We start from the raw sequence: 22,245 nt of genomic DNA on the forward strand, positions 1-22,245 counted from the left end.
AGTATTATTGCACCATGTTCAGACACACTCGAGGCTCTGAAGATCAGAACCACATGGAGGATAAGGAGGGGGAAGGCATTTGTTAACCACAGCACCACATGGACAGTGCTAGCTTTACTGACACTCGCACTGAGAAGTGGAGTCATAAACCCAGGAACCACAGTTCCAATCCCAGACGGGGATTTCTGGCACCGTAAGGAGGAGAAAACAAGCCTGGGTTGGAAAGGGAGTCCCTTCAAAGTGAGACAAAGAAGGGTGACTAGCAGAAACTGAGACAGCTGCAGAGCAGGGTACAGCTGAGGCCTTCAAACCAAAACCAAAGTGGTGGTGAGAGAGATTAGATGTCTTGAGTGAAAAGGGAAGTGAAAAGACAAGAGGGATGGGACCAATGGGCAGTGACCGAGAAAGAGTTTTAGTTGTGGGTTTCACTTGCTTGGATTCTTTCAGCGAGCAATGCTTCTGCCTGGAGGAGAGACTGGATGATGGATGAGTGGTTGGCTCTGGTATGGCAGGAGGTAGGTCTTTGGACTAGAAGGACAACTATTCAGCTTTGGTGTGGTGGCTCCTATAGGCTACGGCACTGTTAGGTAGCCAGATTAGGGGAGGGGAATGGGCTCAGGGGGCATTGCGTGGGCTGACGCCTTCAGCACATTTCCCCTCCTCCTCCTACTGATAAAGGGCAGCCCAGGGGGAAGTGCAGAGAGCAGAAGCCCCTGAGGGACAGACACAGCTTAACAGAGTGTATCTCCCTCTCACACAGGCCCCTGGGCTGTGTGAATTCACATTTGGGTGGCATTCGTCTAACTCTCCACGTGATAAAGAAATTTTTATTCTGACTCAGACATGGCGCAGAAAAGCTCAGACGCTACCTGCTCCCAATCCCTGTGCTTCGACATCTTGACCAAGGCATGTGTGAGCTGCTCAGAACTAGCTGGAAAATCCAAGGAGGAGACAAGTAAGAGAAGAGCTGCAGCTTCTGTGTTCTCTGGAGGGGGGAATCAGGCCCTGGCTGGGGATAGGGCCCCCTGGAAGGGGAAGGTTCCCAGGGCTGCAGGAATGAGAATCAGAAGACAGGAACCGGTTAAGGAAGGCAGGGGAGCTTCATCCCCAGTGGTGTGGGGAAAATTAAAATGGAGAAAGTCACTGGCAGCCAGGGAAGGGCAGGAGGAAGAGACAGAATGATGACTATGACACCAACAGCGAGGGAGAGCGAGAGTTCTCAACTACCCCAGAGACAGAGAGGAGAGGCACTATGAAAAGTGTCCCGTCCACACTACGGGTGAGATAAGGATCCTTTAGGAGAGAGAAGGGATGGGCTTGGACTATTGTTTCCCTGTAAGGGCGGGGGGCAGAATGGGCGGATGTTGTGAATTCCAATTGTCATGGGACTTTGCCCCACCACACGTTTGATAGAAATGTTGGGATTATCCACTGTGTCTAAACTCTCCAGCCCCAAGCCCAAAGTTGAGACCGGCCAAGGTTCAGTGAATGGGATTGCTGTCCTCAAGTATGCTCAGTGGCTCCCCTGGGTCTGACTATTGCCTGTCTTGCTTTGATTCCCTCCACAGCATACCACATCACCAGCATAGCCCCCACTTCAACCCAAGCACCTGTCCTTAGCCCAATTTTGCTCTTTGGGATCCCTGCTTTAGTGGGGCTAGTCCTGGTACTGGTTGCTCTTTGGGTATTGCTGGTCTGTCGAGTGAGGAGGTGGCGGCAGAGGAAGAAGAGGAGACCCGATGAAAAACCCAAGGGTAGGTGTCTTTGTTTCATTGACTTTAAGGGTAGAAGGGATCATTGGATCAGCTAGTCTGACCTCCAGCCTTTCACCCAGTGATTCCTTCATAAAGCCCCACCATGTGTAGCTGAACCTGAGCTCATCTTTGGATAGACATGCAGGCTTGATTTGGGATGGAGAACTTCTCACATCCCCTGATAAGTTGGTCCAATGACCGGTCACTTAAAATGTGCTTTGTTTTCCATTTGGACTCTGCTGACTTCAATATCTAGCCACTGGCTCTTGATATGTCTTTGCTAGATGAAAAGGCCCACTAGCATCAGATGCCATCTTTAGTCTGTGATTAAATCACCTCTTAACTTTATTTTCCATAAACTAAACACTGACCTCCTTTAGTCTTTGAAAGGCAATGAGCCCTCCTGGGGCTCTGAGTGAGATGAGAAAGTCCTTCTCCAGAAGATGCACTAACTTCTGCAGAAGCTGTCAAGAAAACAAGAAATTAAGAGTGAAATTTTCCAAGTGGCCATATATCAGATCAGTATGTGTACTGGAAGCTTTATGGACCTAAACACCTCCCTCCACAAGCATACTCTTATTTTTAGCACATCCATCTGTATGCACAGATGATAGAATCTCACAGAGATTGGTACAAATAACTACAATAAATGATCTGGAGAAATGGGTAATCAGTGAGGTGGCAAAATTTGCAGATAACTAAAATTGCCAAGATAGTACAGTCCATAGCAGACTGCAAAGAGCTTCCAAAGTATCTCACAAAACTGGGTGAGTGTGCAACAGAATGGTAGATGAAATTCAGTGTTGATAAATGCAAAGTAAAGCATATTGTAAAACATAATCCAAAGTACACTTATAAAATGATGGGGTCTAAATTAGCTGTTACCACTCAAGAGTGAAATCTTGGAATTATTCTGGATAGTTCTCCAAAAACATACACTCAGTATGCAGCAACAGTCAAAAAGCAAACAATGTTAAGAATTATTAAGAAAGAGATAGATAAAAAGAAAAACAATATCATATTGCCTGTATATAAATACATGGTATGCTCACATCTTGAATACCATGTACAGATGTGATTGCATCATCTAAAAAAAGATATATTGGAATTAGAAAAGTTCAGAAAAAGGCAAAACCGTTGATTAAAGGCATGGAAAGGCTGTCATATGAGGAGAGATTAATAAAACTGGAACTTCTCATCTTGGAAAAGAGATGATTAAGGGGGAATATGATAGAGGTCTATAAAATCATGACTGATGTAGAGAAAGTAAATAAGAAAAAGTTATTTACTCCTTCCCATAAAACAAGAACCAGAGTTCACCAAATTAAATTAATAGGCAGCAGGTTTAAAACAAACAAAAGGAAGTTTTTCATCACACAATGCAGAGTCAACCTGTGGAACTCCCTGCCAGAGGTTGTTGTGAAGGCCAGGACTTTAACAGGGTTCAAAAAAGAGCCAGATAAATTCATCATTGGCTATTAGCCAGGATAGGTAGGAATGGTGTCCCTAGTCTCTGTTTGTTAAGGACTGGAAATGGATGACAGGAGAGGGATCACTTGATGATTATCTGTTAATTCCCTATTTGTCACCTGGCATTGGTCACTGTTAGAAGATGGGATACTCCACTAGATGAACCTTTGATCTGACCCAATATGGCTGTTCTTATGTTTTCATGTACAATGCACAAACCACATTCGTTTGAAGATTAAAGAGCACAACTTTTTGGGAAAAAGTTGTGTAGTAATAAGCTCTACATGAATTTTGCTAATACCTTCATCAATGAACAGACAATGAGATCTTTTCTATAAGCTTTTTAACTGCTTTATAGAATTTTGTAGCAGAGATATAATACTCTATTCAATTTTATAAGTTGTTTCATAAAATCTGTAGAGAAGTTACCATTTTCTATTCAATTTCAGGGAATTTCGTCACAAGCTTGAAATATACTCCTAATTGCTCATGCTTGCAAAATTGTGTTTTTAATTCTAAAATAATAATTAAATGGCAAAAAGAATAATTAGCGCAGATGGTTGCCTGATGAGAACTCATGCTATTCCAGAACATGGAGTTCAGCAAAATTCAAACATCTGGAAATTACAAAATGTAGAGTTAAGGTAAATACCCCACCATCTCAATTCTGCTCCCTTGGAGCCAGCAATAGTGCCTGGGAATTATCTGCATCACTCCAGCTGCATTCACTGTACTAGGTGGAGCTATGTTGAAAAGTGGAGGAATAAGATGAAGCAGCTTGGAAGACCTGTGACAGTGATATGTGGAGATCTGCATCTGAGTCCCCCAGTGTCTGATTAAAAGAAAGAAGTGTACATGTGTATTTTGAGGGCCCAGTTAGCATCATTTCAGCTCAGAATTGTATCAGTCATGTCAGTAGCAGGACACTGGGGTCTTCGTGCCATGGGTATCATTGACAATAAGGTGGGATGTGAGAACTGTTGGTGGATTTAATGAGGGCTGGAGGAATGTACAGATTTGGTGGTCTCCTGAGTGCATGTGTGAAGGGGTCATAGAAAGGTATGGAGTCATTATTACATTTTTCAAGCTCGGTATTCAGTCAGGGAAGTAGACTCCGTATTTGAGCACGGGGTAGGTGAAGGTAGTCCCTACAGTAAAAAGACAGAGTGCAAATGTTTGTGTTATGGTTATATTGGGGCATTAGAATCACCCAAAGAGGACAAAGATAAGGTTGTCTGGGGTTTACTGGTCTCAGAGGGGTAGCTGCGTTAGCCTGTAACTTTAAAAATGAGTAGTCCTGTGGCACCTTGGAGATTAACAAAAATATATGTAGCATATATAGTGCCATGAGCTTTTGAGGGCAAAATGCGCTTCTTCCAACTCATCTGATGAAGTGGGTTTTGCCCACAAAAGCTCATGATACTATATATATTTTGTTAGTCTCTAAGGTGCCACAGGACTACTTGGGTTTTTACTGTTTACCTCAATTCTAGTTCCTGGATTTCTCAAGTCTGAGTTTTGCTGAAGTGAACATGCTGGAAATTAGGCCACAAGCTATCACTGAGCAACCTTAACTCTGGGCTAGTAGTTTTTTCCCCCTTTTAATTTCCTGGATTTTTAAACAGATAAAGAAATGTATGTTGGTAGGCATTAGTGGCCATTTAGACAGGTGTAGTTCTCACCTAGGTTTGTAGTTGATATGCTACTGTGGCAAGGAAATAATGACAAGACCAAGCTTTGTGTTTCCTCAGTGGCTCTCTGAGAACTTCACATCATTACCCTCCTTTTACAGATGGTAAACTGATTTGCCATGGTCACCTAGCAGGCCAGTAGCAGAGCTAGGAGCAATCTAAGAACCATGTTTCCACTGGCCCAGCAGTTCTCAACCCAATTGGGCTCAGGACCATTTATGTTATAACTCAGTAAATAGTTGGTGCGTGGAGGCCTTGGGGTGGTTTCAGTCAGATTTTGCCCTGGCGTGAAGACTGGGGAGGCTGAGTCCTGCCCAGCACACACCCCACAGTGGCAGCTCCTGTGCTGAGGGGATGGCTAGGCTTGGCTCTCTGCTATAGGCACTGCAATCTCCAGAGGGCTTGGTCCTGCCCTCCTGTCTGAACCAAATGTGTGTGAGTGGATTTGTGACCTGGCTCATGGAGGTGCAGTGGCTTATTTAGGCCCTGGTATCATGACAGCTGGGCCTAACCTGAATGAGACTGGGCCCCCAGAGACTGCAATACCTACAGCGCAGGATCGTGAGCCCAGCCAACACAGTGGGACAAACGCTATAGGAGCTGCCATGTGAAACATTCTGGCAACTCAGATTTCAGAAGCCCTGCACTAGGCCACCTGGTTGCTAAGCAATTCCTCGGTGCCCCCCTGCCCCTGCATGTTGCGTTACTGTGGAACAGGGACAGGCTTTGCAATGCATAGTTGAGAGGAATCTCATCCTCAGTCTCCTTCCCAGTTTTACTACATGCTCGTCACAGTAACGAAGCATGGGAGAGAAGACTGGTGTGCACCTCCTTCTCCCCCCCCCCCAACCCTTCTTATCCCATTACAGGTACCAACTTTTTCTCTGGCTAGGGGTACCTCCCCCCTTTTCCAAACCTGGCCTCCCCACCTTGCACATTCAGGTCTAGGGACAAGTAGAGGGTCTCAGACACCCCACTGAGATCAGGCGCCCTAGATCCCAGGACCCACAGCAGGCAGAGACTGGGGCAGGGCTCCCTCAGATCCCAGCACACATTGAGAGGGGAGCACCATTTCCCTAACTACTCCACCTAACTGCGCCCTATGGATCCTGTCTTTTCCCCTCCCCCATCACGCTTTCCCATTTATCCCTCTTCCCATCATACCCGCAGCCCTCACAGCAGACCCAAACCTCTCTGCCTCTGTGGCCACCTACTCTCCTCCTCCACCTCTCCCCTCCCAAGGAAGATCTGCATTTATAATTTATTTGCTTTTCAAATATAGCTTCATAATCATCTCCTTCATATTTGGTTGTACTCAGATTGCAATGCTCCAAAAACATAACAAAACTTGAGAGGCGGCTTTTCCGCAAGTGTTTACAGTTCAGTCTCAGATCTCTGCCCAGGGTAGGTTTCAAACTTCAAAGCTGCAGGCTCAGAGAGTTGTCAAGTGGTCCGTTCATCTCACTGAAATGTTCTCAGATGAAAGAGAATACTCAATAGGGATGAATACAGCCTGAAACAATAACTCGGAGACACGTGAACTGCTCTGTGGCAGCAAGTTGTGCCTCCCCCCATCCTTGGCTAGGAGTTTCTGAGGTGTATCAAGGGCACCCATTCTCAGCAGTGTGTGTGTTGGTACATACACCAAGCAGGCCTGTTTTAAGCTCCCCCCATCCTGAGTCACATGAGGGAGGCAGTAGGCTCTGTCTAAGTTGCCAAAATCTCTCAACTTTAAGAAAAACTGTGTTTCTGGGGCTGTACTGTGGTAGCCCTTTGCTCAACTGGCTGTTAATTTGGATCACTAACACAACCTTGTGCTCCCATGAGGCATGCCAGATTTCAAAGCACTCCATGTAACCATGTAGATGTTAAAGCACTTGGAGAGTTGAGCTTTAAACTGAAAGCTGGACTTAACCACAAGTATAGCAGAGCTGCTGGGTTTCCCTCTCTTCCCTACCAACCACACAGGGGCTGTGCTCCATAGCAGAAAGCCAGGCCTGCTCTCCATCTTCAAGGGTCATGCACCCAAATCTAAAGGCAGGACCACTTTTGGGTTGGGTATGGCCACATCTCTTTCCCCAGGGGAGCTAGTGCCTCTGCGCTGACTCAACCCCACACTCTCTTCTCAGAAACTGTCATGCATCATTTCATGTCTCTCTGAGCACGTCAGAGGCTTCCGGGGAGGGGGTGATGTACTTTCCTGTTCTCTTCACCCTTCTGCTTCTAAGTTTCTGTGTGCAAGGGGGTGAGGGAAAGAGAAATTTCCCAGTGAATGTCACAATTCAGCCATCCCTGAGACCCCTGCACACTGATGCTGGCCCTATGATTGTCCTCCTTTGTATTAGAAACAGCTAGGGTGAGAGATCATCAAGGGCTTTTCACCTGCCCGGCAGAACACACAGTTAATTTAGAGTGATGTTTGCAGCAATAAATAACAATCCTTAAGCCCTGGTCTACAGTAGGGAGTTATTTTAAAATAACCCCCCTTATTTCGAAATGATAAGCAGAGCATCCACATGATCAGGCCCATTATTTCAAAATAGTAGGCTGGTTATTTTGAAATCCATGCTTTCCTCGGGGAATAAGCTTATTTCAAAATAGTTATGTCAGGAGTTATTATTTCAAATTTAGTAATTTTGAAATAATTTCCTAGTGTAGACATGCCCTAAAATATTAAGAATGCCTTAGGTCAAAAAATCTAGCCATGCAAGAGTTTGCAAGTGACAAGATAAGGTGGCAAGCACAAGGCATGAGTGGTCTTCCAGTTCACAAATGAGACTCTGTACATCAGTATTTCCCTTAACCCTGATTCCAGGCCTGACTGCTGCACGCACAACAACTTCAGTATAAGATCTAGAAAGGAAGCTTCAAAAGACTTAAAATAGCAATATGTGCTTATGTTTAAGTGTGTAAATGAGGGGGCCAGAGACATGTCAGACTAAAAAGGATCATTTTAAAATTAACACGTTGGTATCATTTCATGAATTGAATGTAAGGGGAATGGGGGGGGGGTTGCTCCACAGTGAGGGCGAGTGAAAATCTTGTTAGTTTCCTCAATTAAGGGGGGGGGGGGAGAAAATTGGGCTTGTATGGAACTGAAACAAGGTCAGTTGCCTTCTAAGCTCCCTTTCACCCCGCATGGCCAAAGACCACTCAGCAGCACTCTGCCTCTGTTCTCCTGCTTCAGGGATGACTTAAACACCACACCAGGTCCATAGGCAGGGGGTGTATGAAGGGTGCAAAAGCACCCCCCATGGTCCTCCAAGTAAGCATGCTCTGGTCGGCTAGGTGTCCACGTTTACCAAAAAAGCACAACCCCCCATGATGCCTTTTTACTCCCCCCAGAAAACTGGATGACTCTTTCTCCTCTCTAAGCCAGGGGCTCTGTTTCTCGCCTAGTCCCCACAGCATGGTCCCATGCCTGGGACTCTGTTGTGTCTTCCTTCTCCTCTTCCACCACAAAGCACCTGTTTTCCCTCCTCAATCTGCTGGAAGGGAACATTGGACTGGCCAGTGTCCTGTTGCGCTCAGCCAGAGCAGGCTTTGAGGAGGCAGGACATTAGGAAGAAGAAAGAGCTGAAGGAAGCCTCCTTCTCTCTCTCCCTCTGGCTGTCCCCGCTAACTGACTAGCCACCCCACAGTGAGAGCAATTATTTCTCAACTGTATTCAGGGTGTCAAGATGTTAAATGTTGTTGGGCAGCTGAGGAAGGCTGTGTCTAGACTGGCAAGTTTTTCCGCAAAAAATCTACGATCTAATGTAAGATTGTCAGTGTTCTTCCGCAAATACTGTGCTGCTCCCATTCGGGAAAAAGCCCTCTTGTGCAAATGTATTTGTGCAAGAGGGCCAGTGTAGACAGCTAAAAACTGTTTTGCACAAAAAAGCCCCAATCACGATCGGGGCTTTCTTGCACAAAACCATGTCCAGATTGGCACGGACGCTTTTCCGCAAAAAGTGCTTTTGCGCAAAAGCGTCCGTGCCAATCTTGATGCTCTTTTCCGCAAATGCTTTTAATGGAAAAATTTTTAATAAGAAATTAACATTTATCATTTTAATTCATAATACTAATTATGAAGAAATCTAAACTTTAGAATTTTATCCAGTGAGAAGGCAATTGTGATACATTTTCTGTGAGGCACCTCATACCTCCCCTGTATCCTCTTCACACCTCCCCTGGGGAGGCGCACCTCACTGGTTAAGAACCCCTGGGCTATGTCTACACTGGGGCTATCTTGTGCCAGAGCTATGCAAATGAGGCTAAGCACAGAATATCGCTAAACCTCATTTGCATATATAACGAGCCGCCATTTTTGCGGAAGAGGCTCTTGCTCAAGAAGGAGCTGTCTACACTGCCCCTTGCGCAAGAAAAACCCTCTTGCACAATGCCGTTACGCTGATTATTTTCAGGAATAACGGCATTGCGCAAGAAGGTTTTTCTTGAGCAAGAAGAGGCAGTGTAGACAGTTCCTTCTTGCACAAGAGCCTCTTCCGCAAAATGGCGGCTTATTATATATGCAAATGAGGCTCAGCGATATTCCACACTTAGCCTCATTTGCATAGCTCTGGCACAAGATCGTGCCAGTGTAGACATAGCCCTGGTGTTATAGATAAACAAACTCAGAAATTCTACTGTGTGTAAGGCTTTGTGAGCTCAGCCAACTTCCTTTCCCCAAAAATGTCCTCCATGTCCCTACCCACTTTACCCCATTCTTTTCCCTGCCCCAAAATGCACACTATCTTCTCCGCAGATCCTCAGCTAGCTACCTAGGGACAGCAATCTCTGTCCCACCTAGTGCGCCACGGTGTCTTCTCCCCTCCGATGTGTTCCCTTTGCCCCACAGTGACGCCCCAGAAGAAGCAGAGCTAGTAGCTTGGGCTGGGGCTTTCTCTGCAGTAGGGGAGCTGCATTGCAGTCAATTATTCCATTGCTCACACAGCTCCAGCTGATAGAGCCTGCATCAATTCAGGCTAGCTCAGGTCTTATCCCCACAGAATTTGGGAGTAAGTTACCTCAAGTGCTGCCTCTCCAGCAATCATCACTTTCAAGCATGAATGTGAGATGTTCTTCTGCAAGCTGAGAGGGGTGCAGGCAGTGTAATGTGGCTAATGCAAGCAGGTTCTCTGGGAGGCAGTCCAGGGAGAAAAAGCAGAACCCTTTGGCACACATCTCCCACTTGTCATGGGGCACACAAGAATAGTTTGGCAGCTGGGGTGCTTGTCTTGAGGGTGGGCAAGGAATCTGACAGCTGAACAGTTGTTGGGGCTGCCTGCTAACAATAGAGGGAATGCCCATTGGTGACATCCACTGGCCCTTTACCCCCTTCTTCACTGTAGCACCCTGCCTCCCTCTTGCACATAGTCCTGCAGGATGGTGCCATGGAGGTAGCTCAGCCCTGAGCTATATAGCCCACCCTGCCTTATGGCTTGTGCATTATTAACCCAGCTCTTGTTCTGCTCTAGAAAATCTGTGCAAGGTCACTTCCTGTGAAAGCCAAGCCTGTAAGAGACTGAAGCTGCCAGAAGAAAATGATCATGTACTGGCCACCTGCCCACACCTGAATGGCGCCCTGAAGCATGCTGGGTCAGCAGGAAGAGGGGATTTCTCAAAGAAGAAGCCAGTCTTCCAAGCTGGGGCAGGAAGTGATGTCATTAAGCTCGCTGCTCTATCCACCGGCAATGAAGAATGTGACCATGGCTTCCCGCTACCGGCAACTGAACTGGGAGCCACTGTCCTGGTGACCACAAAGACTATTCAGAATAACTGCGCCATCGAGGAGAGACCATGACAGCAGGCAGAATAGGACTGGTGCTAGCTGGATGCTTCTGAAAGTGACTAAATACCTTCATGTAGGTGCTAAATGTGTTACATGGAAATGTCTTAAATCAGAATGAGGCTTTTTCCTGAAGCTAAGTCAGCCTCCTATGCCTTTTGCTTTTCATATTTCCCCCTTTACATGGCAGTTGAAGCCAGAAAGTCCCCATAATGCCCCAAACCAGTGGAGAATACTTGAGTGAAAGGTATTGTCCCTGATCTATGAAGACTGTAGCTGGAGAGGCTAGAAGAGAGATGGCACATGAGGAAAAGTGACTGTTCAGAGTCAGCTTACCAACTGCATGATTGCTGCAGCACCAGGCACGGGAGAACTCGCACCCGTGTTTTAAGGGGGTAGGGAGTATTGAGTGGGTGTGGGGAAGGAGCCTAGGGAGAGTGACTGGGGGAGTGGGATGGGTAAAAAGGAAGAACACAGAGTGAACATTTAAATGGAAGGTGATGTGTTTCATTAGGGCCCACACCTGCACGATTGACATTGGTGGAAGTTTTGCTACTGGCTGCAATGGGAGTGTGGTTGGCTCTTAGGCTACATCTAGACTGCAGGCTTCTTTTGGAAGAAGCTTTTCTGGAAGAGATCTTTTGAAAAAACTTCTTCCGAAAGAGAGTGTCCACGCAGCAAAAGCACATCAAAAAAGCCATCTGCTTTTTCGAAAGATAGCATCCACACTGAATGGACTCTATCTCGCATGTAAGCTGTGATTACTATGGATGGAGTGGCCACTAGGGCACCTGTGATTTTTCCTCTTTCCTTTTCTTTTGAAAGAGCTCCCTCTTCCCCTCCACACATGCCTTTTTCCGAAAGAGCTCTTTTGGGAAAAGGCTTCTTCCTCATAGAAAGAGGTTTACCAATGTCGGAAAAACCCTCTGTTCTTTTGATTTTTTTTTTGAAATAATGTGATTGCAGTGTGGATGTTAAGTGAAGTATTTTCAGAAAAACTGCTGTTTTTTCCAAAAAAACCTCTGTAGTGTAGACATAGTCTTTGTGCTGGTACAGTGCAAAGTTCTGTGGGGCTTTGTGCCAAGTAACATAAGCCAGACAGCGTGGGCCTTATCCATCTTTTGTTCAACTTATGCTCAAGCCCTTCAAGTATCAGAGGGCTCATAACACACAGAGACACCTCCTTCCTGTGACACCCTCACACTATAGCCCTGGCCAGGCTCTGCAGCTCTGTGAATCTCCTGGCAGGGTCTGGGAAGCCCAGAGGTGGAGCTGAATGCATCTTCCCAAGCAGAGGATGAGGAAAGGAAATCTCTGTGGTGACCAGCTGGCTCTGGAATCAGCCAGAACCATGGACAGAGAATTGAGGCTATGACTCTGGGAGGCACCTGGGATGTGTGTGCTTGTCCCACTGGCCACCACTGCTTTAGTTCATGTTTGTTCAAAGAAATACTATGTGGCTGTGTCTAGACTGCTTTTTGTCATCTGCTTTTGCGGAAAAACTTGCCAGCTGTCTACACTGGCCGCTTGAATTTCCACAAAAGCACTGACGAGTCATGTAAGATTGTCAGTGCTTTTGAGGAAATACTATGCTGCTCCTGTTCGGGAAAAAGTCTTTTTCCACAAAACTTTTGCGCAAAAGGGCCAGTGTAGACAGCAGAGATTTGTTTTCCACAAAAAAGCCCTGATTGCAAAAATGGCGATCGGGGCTTTTTTGCGGAAAAGCGCGTCTAGATTGGCCACGGACGCTTTTCCGCAAAAAGTGCTTTTGCGGAAAAGCGTCCTGCCAATCTAGATGTGCTTTTCCGAAAATGCTTTTAACGGAAAACTTTTCCGTTAAAAGCATTTCCGGAAAATCATGCCAGTCTAGACGTAGCCTGTGTGACATGACAAGAGGAGCGATAAGAATAGACTTTTGTAACATGATGGAAGAGCAAGAGAGAATATTTCATTTATAACTCATGTTTCTGTAAGTTTGTCTGTGGGGAAACTGACCAGCATAGCTATTCCGAATAACTCCTTATGGATATGTCGACACAGCAAAGTTATTTTGAAATAACAGTAGTTATTTCGAAATAACTTTCCTAGCGTCTACACAAGCCAACCGCTATTTCAAAATTAATTCTAAATAGCAGAGGGCTTATTTTGAAATTGGTAAACCTCATTCCATGAGGAATAGCGCCTATTTTGAAATTGCTATTTCGAAATAAGCACTGTGTAGATGCTTATTTCGAAATAGGGGGCCTCCAGCTCTTCCCAGGTGCCCTGGTGGCCACTCTGGGCACAAATAGGAAAACTCCTCTCCTCCCTCCCCATCCCGGAGCCCTTAAAGGGCTAGAGTCTAGCTTCAGTCTTTTGGGGCTAACACCAGGTCTGCCAGCCCAGAGCCACTCTGCTGCTGCTCCGACCCAGGCCACATGAGCCAGCAAGCCACTGGCAGCCAGCCTTCCACCATTCCCCAGGACTAGTCTGCCAGCTCCCCGGAGCCTGCCAGGGGCCAGAGAAGGCAGGAGCCTTCCTGGTCCAGTGCAGAGATCATGGACCTGATTGAGGTTTGGGGGGTGCTGCCAACATCCATGATCTCCCCACTGCGTGGAGGAACGCAGCTGTCTATGGCAGGATGGCTGCCAGTCTGGCCACCAAAGGCCACATCCGAACCCAGGAGCAGGTGCGGATAAAAATCAAGGAGCTGCAGCAGGCATATGCCAGGGCCACAGGGGGAAGCTCCCAACCAGAGGCAAACCCAGAGAGATGCCCCTATTTGGATGCCCTGGACTGCATCCTGGGGGGCGGGACGGTCCATGCTCCCCAGGTGGTCATCAACCCTGGGGCAGAGGGCCCTGACAAGGGCATGGAGAAGGAGGAAGAGGAGGTCCAGGAGCCACAGGAGCCCGGAGGGAGCATGCTGCAAAGCCAGGGCCCCTGAGCTGTCCCAGCAGTCCTGTTGCCGGTGTCGTCCAAGGTCGGGGAGGCAACAACATGTGAGTGCCGTCACTGTTCCCTTATGCGGGGGTGGGAGGGGAGGGAGACCAGAGACTGCTCATGTGGGCCTTGCTGACCACGGCTCACACAGCAATCTGTGCATGTGCCGTGCCATCCCTGGGCACGTGGCCCCAGCTGGCTGCTACACAGGAGCCGTGGCCTGTTACCCACACTCGTGTATGTATGAAGGCACATGACGTGCTCCTGACCCTGGCGTGGGACACAACAGGATGCCCTCCCTCCACAAGCCCCTTCTACACAGAGGCATGGGACAACTTCCTCCCACCCCTCCCCCATAGACCCACACCTCATACAGCACAGGGCATGGGTGCACTCCTGGGTCAGTTCCCACTCCCAGGATAGCAGGACATCCCGAACATGGCCTCTGTGCTAGCACATCAGCTCTGATGCTACAGAGACCTGTCATCCTTGCCGTGCAGAGGGGGGCTGGGCTTCACCCACTGTTTCCCCAAGGATAACTGACCACCTCTCTTGTTTCTCCATAGCTGCACCAGCTGCGAGTGCAGAGTACACCACTCTGCCCAGGACATCCTCCCGCACCCGGGCACTCAGCAGGCTGACCCGTAACCAGGAGGAGTACCAGCGGCAGCACCTGGGGATACTGCGAGGCCTGCATCGCACCCTGGACTACTGGGTGCATAAAGACCTGCAGCTCCAGCGGGAGCTGTGCCATCTGTGACCACCTGCAGACCCTGGTGCAGATATTGCTGCCTCCGGCTGCTCCAGCCCCTGCTGCCTCCCCAGCTACCGCTCCCCCTCCCACTCACAGAGCTCCATGAAGGTGTCTTTCTTCATTCTAAAGTTCTGGGTCTATTGTTGGTCTCCCCAGTGCTCCAGGATGATGTGGTCCCACCAGTTGCTGCTGGTGTCCAGACGCCAGATGCGGTGGGGCAATCTGGCTTCCAGGAGCTGCAGCTGCTCCTCCACATACCCCAGGAGTGTCTGGATGACGGCCTGGGATTTGGGCTGCAGCAGATGCTGTAAGGCAGCCTCCAGAAAGTGCTATTAGGCTTGCAGCAACACATCCAAAAGAAGCACCAGAGTGCCCATGGCCAGCTCCGGCTCCACGGTGCAGAGTGCCGTGGTGTCCCGAGTAAAGGCAACCAGAGCACGCAAAGAAAAAAATGCTTTGCTGTCCCTCTTTGAGGTAGGCAAGCAAGCAGAGAAACCTGAGAACCGGCTGTCCAGTGGGGTCCCTTTAAGCATAGGCCTCAGATAGCCTCAGGCAGCAGCCACACAAAGTAACTCCTGACCTGATGCCCTGCCGGAACCGGTTTCAGCTGGCCTTAAATGCGATTCAGCATCCACTCAGTGTGGATGCGCTATTTCGAAATGCATTTTGTGTGTAGACACATTATTTCAAAATAAGATATTTTGAAATTAGATATTTCAAAATAATGCTGTAGTGTAGATGTACCCTACATGGATACTGATCTGAAATTGAAGTGACTTTAATCCAGAAGAGTTGCTAGAGAGAATTGCAGAAGCTGCTACAGGGAATGAAAGCCTGAACTCTTTGCTACAACTGGTGTCTCAGATTTTCTCACAGCGGTCCTGACAGAGTAAGAGAGCAAAACTATGTTTAAACTAACATACAACATCCCCTGGTTGGTGCCATAAAGCTTAGTGCTCAGCATGGCTATGCAGGTGACCTGGATTCAAGTCTCAGGCTCTCACTGCCTCGCGGCTGCAAGTGCTGCAGAAACTGGACTAAATGCTCAACAGCTTCTTCATGGGAAGCCCACATTTAATTACCTGTCTGTGGTAGTGGGTAGGGTAAGTATAGCTACAGGCTGCAGTGCAAGGCAGGCTGCAGGCAGTTGTCACTGTGGTGCGTAGCTACATACCACAGTGAAAGGCTCAGGCAGGAAAGAGCTGCCGGAGCCTTTTCCCACTGCCTGACCCTTGCACTGTGGGGCAATGAGATACTACGCTGCTAAAAACAGCAGTGTAGGTGTGAGAGGCACTGCTTGGGCACATGGGGAGATGTGTAGGGTACATTGAGATGCATAAGGCACTGCACTCTACTCACTGTCAACACCACTATTTAAACCTGTGGTAGCTGGGCATGCAATGTCTGTACTTTGCACACCACCCTAAGCCTATGGTACTTTCAGCATCCCATTGCCTCAGTCTGAAACACTGTGAAAGCAGTAGCACCCAGACAATCCTCATGTCACACAGCCATAGTGATGGTAGCCCACACAGCAGCAGTAGTGGCCATCTCTGAAAGGAAGAGCCCCTCCCCATGAAACAGGGGTGCTTAGTCTTTGGGTCCCAAGACCTCCAGTTGCTGCCATTCACAACAGTACCTCTTCAGGTGCTATCCCAGAATCCTTTGTGCCATTTTCTAGAATGACTTTCAAGGGAAGCACTGATGAAATTAACCACATGGTTTATGGGGCATTCCTGGCATTTGAAGGAGAGACTGGGCTTAAGTGGCAAAGCAAATCTGCTTCATTGGAGGACTGGCGATAGACAGGAGGCAGGATTGCAGACATATCTTCTCTCTTCCATTTCTTATCTGGCAATTGCCTGTGGCTGCCAGGTTGAGATTTGCTGATGTAGACACCTGACCATCTCTTCAATAAAGAAGTTAAAAAATCCTAAGAGCTGGGGATGGAAAAGGACTATTCTTAGATTCCAAGAGCAAAAGGGACCTATGTGACTACCTAATTTGACTTCCTGTATAACATAGGCCACAGGACTTTCCCCCAAATAATTCCTAGAGCAGAGCTTTAGAAAAACAGCCACTCGTGAATTACAAATTCTCAGTGATGGAGAATTCACCAAAACCCTTGGTAAATTGTCCCAATGATTAATTACTCTCATGGTTAAAAAATCATGCCTTATTTCCAGGGTGAATTTGTCTAGCTTCAACTTTGAGCCATTGGATCGTGCTATACCTTTTTCTAACAGAGGGAAGAGCTCATTATTGAATATTTGTTCCCCATGTGGGTAATTATAGACTGCAATAAAGTCATCCCTTAACCTCCTCTTTGGTAAACTAAATAGATTGAGCTCCTTGAGTCTATCACTGTAAGGCATGTTTTCCAATTCTCTAATCATTCTCATAGCTCTTCTCTGAACCCTCTCCAATTTATTAACATCCTTTCCTGAATTATGGACACCAGAACTGGACATAGTATTCAGCAGCAGTCAAACACAAAAGTAAAATAACCTTTTAACACCTATTTGAGAGTCTCCTTTTTATATATCTCAGGGTCACATTAGTTCTTTTGGTCACAGTATCAAACAGGGAGCTCGTTTTCAGCTGTCATCCACTATGACCCCAAATCTTTTTCAGAGTGACTGCTCCTCATAACAGAGTCCCCACTCGTGTAAGTATGCCCTACAGTTTTTAATCCTGTAGGTACACATTTACATTTAGCTGTATTAAAATACATATTTTTGGTTAGACTCAGTTTGCCAAGTGATTCAGATTACCCTGAATTAGTAACCTATCCCCTGGCTAGTGGGTGAGCTCAACTTGTGCCAAGGCAAGATTGTTTCCAGCAGTACATTTCTCAGCAGTTTGTCCAGTCCAGCTTGAAAGGGCCAAGTAATAGGACATCCATCTTATCTAAAACCACGGTGAAACATCCCTCTTATGAGATGCCACTAGGCTTTGAATATCAGTGGTTCCTGCAGGCACCATTTCAATCCATTCTGCATTCTTCTGAGGCAAGTGGTTACCTATCTGTCTTGAATATGTTTTTTCCTTCCACTACTTTGCCTGCTTGATCCAATGACGAGTGAGAACACAGCAGTATTAATTCTCCCATCCTGAATGGGGTTGAGGGAAATGAGACTGACTGCCCATTGCCTGTGCCTGGGGAGACGACACAAAGAAAATAAGTTGTAATATTAAAGAATAAAGTGGAATTATGCTCAGTCCGTGAGGCTGCTCTTGTGTCTTTCTGGTGTGTACATGGGACCGGGGATTATTCAGTCCTCACATCCATATTTATACTATTGTGCCCAGTTGATAGTCCTGGTATGCAAGTCCTCTCTCCGTAGAGCAGGTAGAGCAAAGTCAACACCAATGGAAGCGTCCTTTACCCATGCCCTCAGAAGAAGCATTCTGTACCCACTGCTCCCTCACGAGAAGAGACCACCCCTAAGTGTGGGACAAGTGCCATTTCCCAGGCACGTTTAGCTATGAACTCTCCGGAGAGGCTGCCCCCATAAGGTCAAAGGCATGCCAGTTACCATGTGGACACCTGCCTATAACCAGGGGTCTCAAACTCACCGCCCGTGAGCCATCTATCGCTGGAGCATTTCGCAATCTGACTTGGGAGTCCTGGTGCCCTAAGGGGGCATGTCCCTCTCCATTCCCAGGCCCCACCTCTTCTCACCACCACCCCATTCTCTCCCCACATTGCACCCATCCCCTGAGCGAGGCAGCCTCAGGGCTTACTGAGGAAGTGGAGAGAAGCAGTGCCAGTGTACGTGCTGAGTGCACTCTGCTTCTCTGCGAATTCCACTGCTGCAGGGAGGCCCGGCCACTGCTGCTGCCCCATGCCAAGCGCCCCCCACTGATCCCAAGGCCGCATCCCTTGGGAGATGAGGTGCAATGGGGGAGAGAATGGGGCGGTGGTGGGAAGGAGCGGGACTTGGGATTCCTGGGCTGAATTGCGAAAATGCTCTGGCCATAGATGGCCCTTGGGCTGTCAGTTTGAGACCGCTGAGCTAGATCAAGCCTAGGTAGTGATTCAGGGACCAGGGACACGGGCAGTCTAACCTAGCCATTAGAGCCAGAGCCCAGCCTAGCATCAGAGCTAGAAGTAGGACTCAGAGCCAGAACCACAATCAGGCAAGGGAGCGAGGATGGAGCAAACAAGCGGGACTGGAGCAAAGCTGGAAATAAGATGGGCAGGCCCAGGGGAGATCACAGCTGCAGCTTACCTGCTGCTATTACGCACAGACCTATTGATGCCTTACAGCCAACCGGGTGAGCTGGCAAACCAGGTGATTCTGCCATCACCCAGCTGGGCTCATTACTTGGCCTGAGGGCTGAGCCAGGCAGGGCCAAGCCCATCGTTCCTGACCTATCCATTAAAAGCATTTGCGGAAAATCATGCCAGTCTAGACGTAGCCAGGGAGCTAGCAAGGGTATTGGCAGCAGGCCAGAAGAACCAATGGGGATTCAGTGCTGAAATCTGAATTGGCTACAGATAGCTGGTCTACTCTCCCTTTGTGGGGGACGGGATGGAGAGCACAGATGCAGGGATCAGAATGACCATGTCTATAAGAAATATTGGACATGGGAGTGAACTGGATCTTGAAGTACAGATCAGCGTGTATTGTGAGTAGAGGGAAAAGTGTATCTAGGATATTTTTCCTTTTTTTGGTTGTTTGGTTTAAACTCTGTGAATCCATGCCTTCCCTCCCCCATTCACTATCTAAGAATGGTTCCCAGAGATTTTTTTCTCTGTGTTTTAATTTGATTTACTTAGTTGCTCGGTATACCTAGCAATCAAGCATGCTTTATCAAGTATATCTTTTGTTTGTTAATAAAAATCACTTTTTTAAGGTGATGATTTGATTCTTGTGTCCTGGAAAGTAACAGGGTCTGTGTGTGTATTTACCTGCCTAAGACTAGGTGGTCACCTACCATAGACTGCAGCTTGTTTCTCTCTTTTCTTTTTTCAAGCTTTCTTGGGGCAAAAGAGCTTTGGATACCCCATAGAGAAGGAATTTAAGTGTTCCCTTCTGTTTTTTAGGGTGAAGTCACTTGATGGTGGCAGCTTTTGGGGTTTTTTTCCTCAGAGCCAGTGCATCTGTGACTCTGGGGAGGTTTTCTTGTGAACAAAGCCTATAGAGGCAAAGTATTTAAGGTCTTTGTGGGCCCCCAACTTCCGCACTTAGGCTATGTCTAGACTCCAGCCTTCTTTTGGAAGAAGCTTTTCCAGAAGAGATCTTGTGGAAAAACTTGTTCTGAAAGACAGCATCCACACAGCAAAAGCGCATGGAAAAAGTGATCTGCCTTTTCAAAAGATAGAGTTCACATAGCATCCAATCAATTTCATTTTTCAGTTGTAATTACTATGGATGGAGTAGCCACCAGGGCACCTGTGCTTTTTCCTCTTCTTTCAAAAGAGCTCCCTTTTCCCCATCCACACACACCTTTTTCCAAAAGAGTTCTTTCAGAAAAAGGCTTCTTCCTCATAGAAAGATTTATCACTGTCAGAAAAAACCCTGCATTCTTTCAACTTTCTGTCAAAAGATCTTGTGGCAGAGTGTCCGCTCAGCCCCTTGGTCTGGTTCGCCGGCTGGTCCACAAATCAGTCAACAAGCCCTTCTGGTGCAGTCACCCATGCCTTTTATTGTCCGTTCCTACCACCTTCTATTTACAAAGTTTACAGCCCAGACAGGCAGCTTTTCCCCCCCCTCCCCTACCTGAAAGCACACTAAGCCACATCCTGGCTCCTTATTCCTGCTTTCTCTGCCTTTATATAGCCCTCCTTCGGCGAGGCCCACAGCTGCTTCTGATAGCCCTGCAGGCCTGGGCTTGCTCAGCTGTTTCCCCTTAGCCAGGCTACCATGGCAGAACTCTGGCTTAGCCAGCAGGCTGTCACAGAACTCAACTGCAGTGTGGACATAAATGTAGTTTTTTTTCTGGAAAAATGGCTGTTTTTCTGGAAAAACTCTGCAGTGTAGACATACCCTCGGCGTGCAAGAGCAGGGAACAGCCTTGATGCCTCCCTTGCTGTTTTTGGCTCCTACTGAAATGTGAGAGCTTAAAGAGATGCCTCAGAAGCTGATCTTTTAGTCCTTCAGCATCAAGACCTTCTGAGTTCACCTTTCCATGGACTGATTTGTTCACCAGGTGAAATATGAAACAGGACTGCAGAGGAGAAAGGAGCGGGCCAAAAAGGCTTTGAAAAGAACATAAGGAGGCCCCCTTCCCATGACCCATCTCCAAGAGGTTTGCATGAGCATGGCGTAACCTAGGACTGTGCATTGAACAGTGGGCAAAACCTGGGCAGAGAACATAACTCACACGGGTGCCTGCCAAGGCCACAAACCCAGCGGTATGCCTGTGGAGCTAGTGAGGTCGGTTTAGGGTTTGGATATGCAGCAGCTGGGTAAGGAGAGCTCCTGCCACCCATCTCGGCCAATCTCGGTCACTAGAGAAGCAAATTTGAAGGATTCAGCATTATGAAAGCTCAGTGAATGCTTGTCACAAAATTACCAGTGTGAAGAAGGCCCAGGAGTAGACCCACAGGATGTGCTTCAGCTCAGCACTGAGATGCACTGACAAGAGGTATTTGGGAGCACTGAACAATACCAGGAGGGGGTAGGGCAGGGCAAGAGTGAGTGGCAGAGCTGAATGGGGTCCTAGGACAGGAATGCGGGAGGTGCTGCAGTGAAGCGTACTGCTAGAGCTGGACTTGGGGTGAGGGGCCGAAGGGGAGGGAAAGCTTGCATGTGGCTTGCCTACACTCTGGCACATTATACAAGCTGGGTAATTATTCTCTGTGTCCTGGGTATACTCCAGCTGGGATAATGATATCTCATCTACTTAAAATGCCCCTGCAGTTTCAAATGAAGTTAGCATTCTTTGCTTCCTGCCCTCAGTGGCTGCACATGTGTTTTTAGACAGTCGCCATGTTCCACCCTGAGGTGGCTGCATGTCAGTGGTACCGTGGGCGAGTGATTTCTGTATATACAGACTGCAAAGAGCTTTACACGCCTTTGTGAGGAAACTGGCTACAGAAATCCAAGTTACAGTCATGAGGAAGGATGATCTTGTAGCAAAAGCACTGCTCTAGGCCTCAGGACAGTGGGGTTCTCTGTCTCTGCCCCAGACAGCCCAGAGTCCCTTTCTCCTTCTGCCTAGCTTCCCCATCCTGGAATGGGGAAGCTGATACTCCTGTTGGCTCATTTTGTGTCTCTTGTGTCTATTACACTGTAAGCCCTTGGGCACTAGGGGCACTAGTCTCAGCCAGGCCTCCAGGCTCTGAGGTAATACTGTACCGCTTCACCTGGACCTGGACCCTCACTCTCTCAGACACTAACAGTTCATACACAAGCCTTAAAAATGTAGCATCACGCTCACCTCCTGAACCAATGTCCCTTCCAGTCACCAGTTCCTGCCTGGTCCTCGCTCCCACAAGCCAGACCATAATCATAACGCTGAGTTATGATGTCCCATGACATGGAGGAGCATGGGTTGCCGTGGAGAGGGGCTGAGCCCCGCAACAGTCACATTTCATCTGCAGTATGTGGTTAGCTGTTCAGAAAGGTCAGACGAGCCTTGTTCTCCTTTGTGAGGGGTCTGGGAGGCAACAGGGGTGGAGCTGGGGAGTGTTGACAGTTGACTCCCCTCACTACCTCTCTAACTTTCCACTGCAGTTTTTCACTTCCCCATCTCGGGTAGGCTGTGTTCTTCTTCCTCCAGTTGAAAGGACATTCCTTGCTGGGTGTATGTATAAGGGGGCTTCCCCTATTTTGCATAGGAGGGTCTGACAGAGTTGGTGGGGGGAGGGGAGTCTGTGGAAACCCTAGAGGCAGATCCTAAGGTCTGGGTCTTCACCATAAAAGCATGTCA

General features: G+C 47.8%; 1 protein-coding gene across 2 annotated transcripts; it reads left to right on the forward strand.

Annotated features, from left to right (window-relative positions):
* Window positions 1-389: 389 nt before the first annotated feature.
* Window positions 390-19,223, forward strand: TNFRSF13C (TNF receptor superfamily member 13C). 2 transcript variants are annotated; one of them, XM_075935942.2, is made up of 5 exons: window positions 390-515; window positions 842-955; window positions 1,569-1,754; window positions 10,375-13,666; window positions 14,174-19,223. In XM_075935942.2, exons 1-4 carry the CDS (start codon window positions 506-508, stop codon window positions 10,698-10,700), a joined length of 636 nt encoding a protein of 211 aa, XP_075792057.2. In that variant the 5' UTR covers window positions 390-505; the 3' UTR covers window positions 10,701-13,666; window positions 14,174-19,223. The 2 variants fall into 2 exon arrangements, with proteins under 2 accessions (XP_075792057.2, XP_006120590.3); XM_006120528.5 differs by having other exon boundaries at window positions 10,375-10,761.
* Window positions 19,224-22,245: the final 3,022 nt, after the last annotated feature.

The sequence above is a fragment of the Pelodiscus sinensis genome, chromosome 1, assembly GCF_052426305.1.
Source record: "Pelodiscus sinensis isolate ZL-2025 chromosome 1, ASM5242630v1, whole genome shotgun sequence".
Lineage (NCBI taxonomy): Eukaryota > Metazoa > Chordata > Testudines > Trionychidae > Pelodiscus > Pelodiscus sinensis.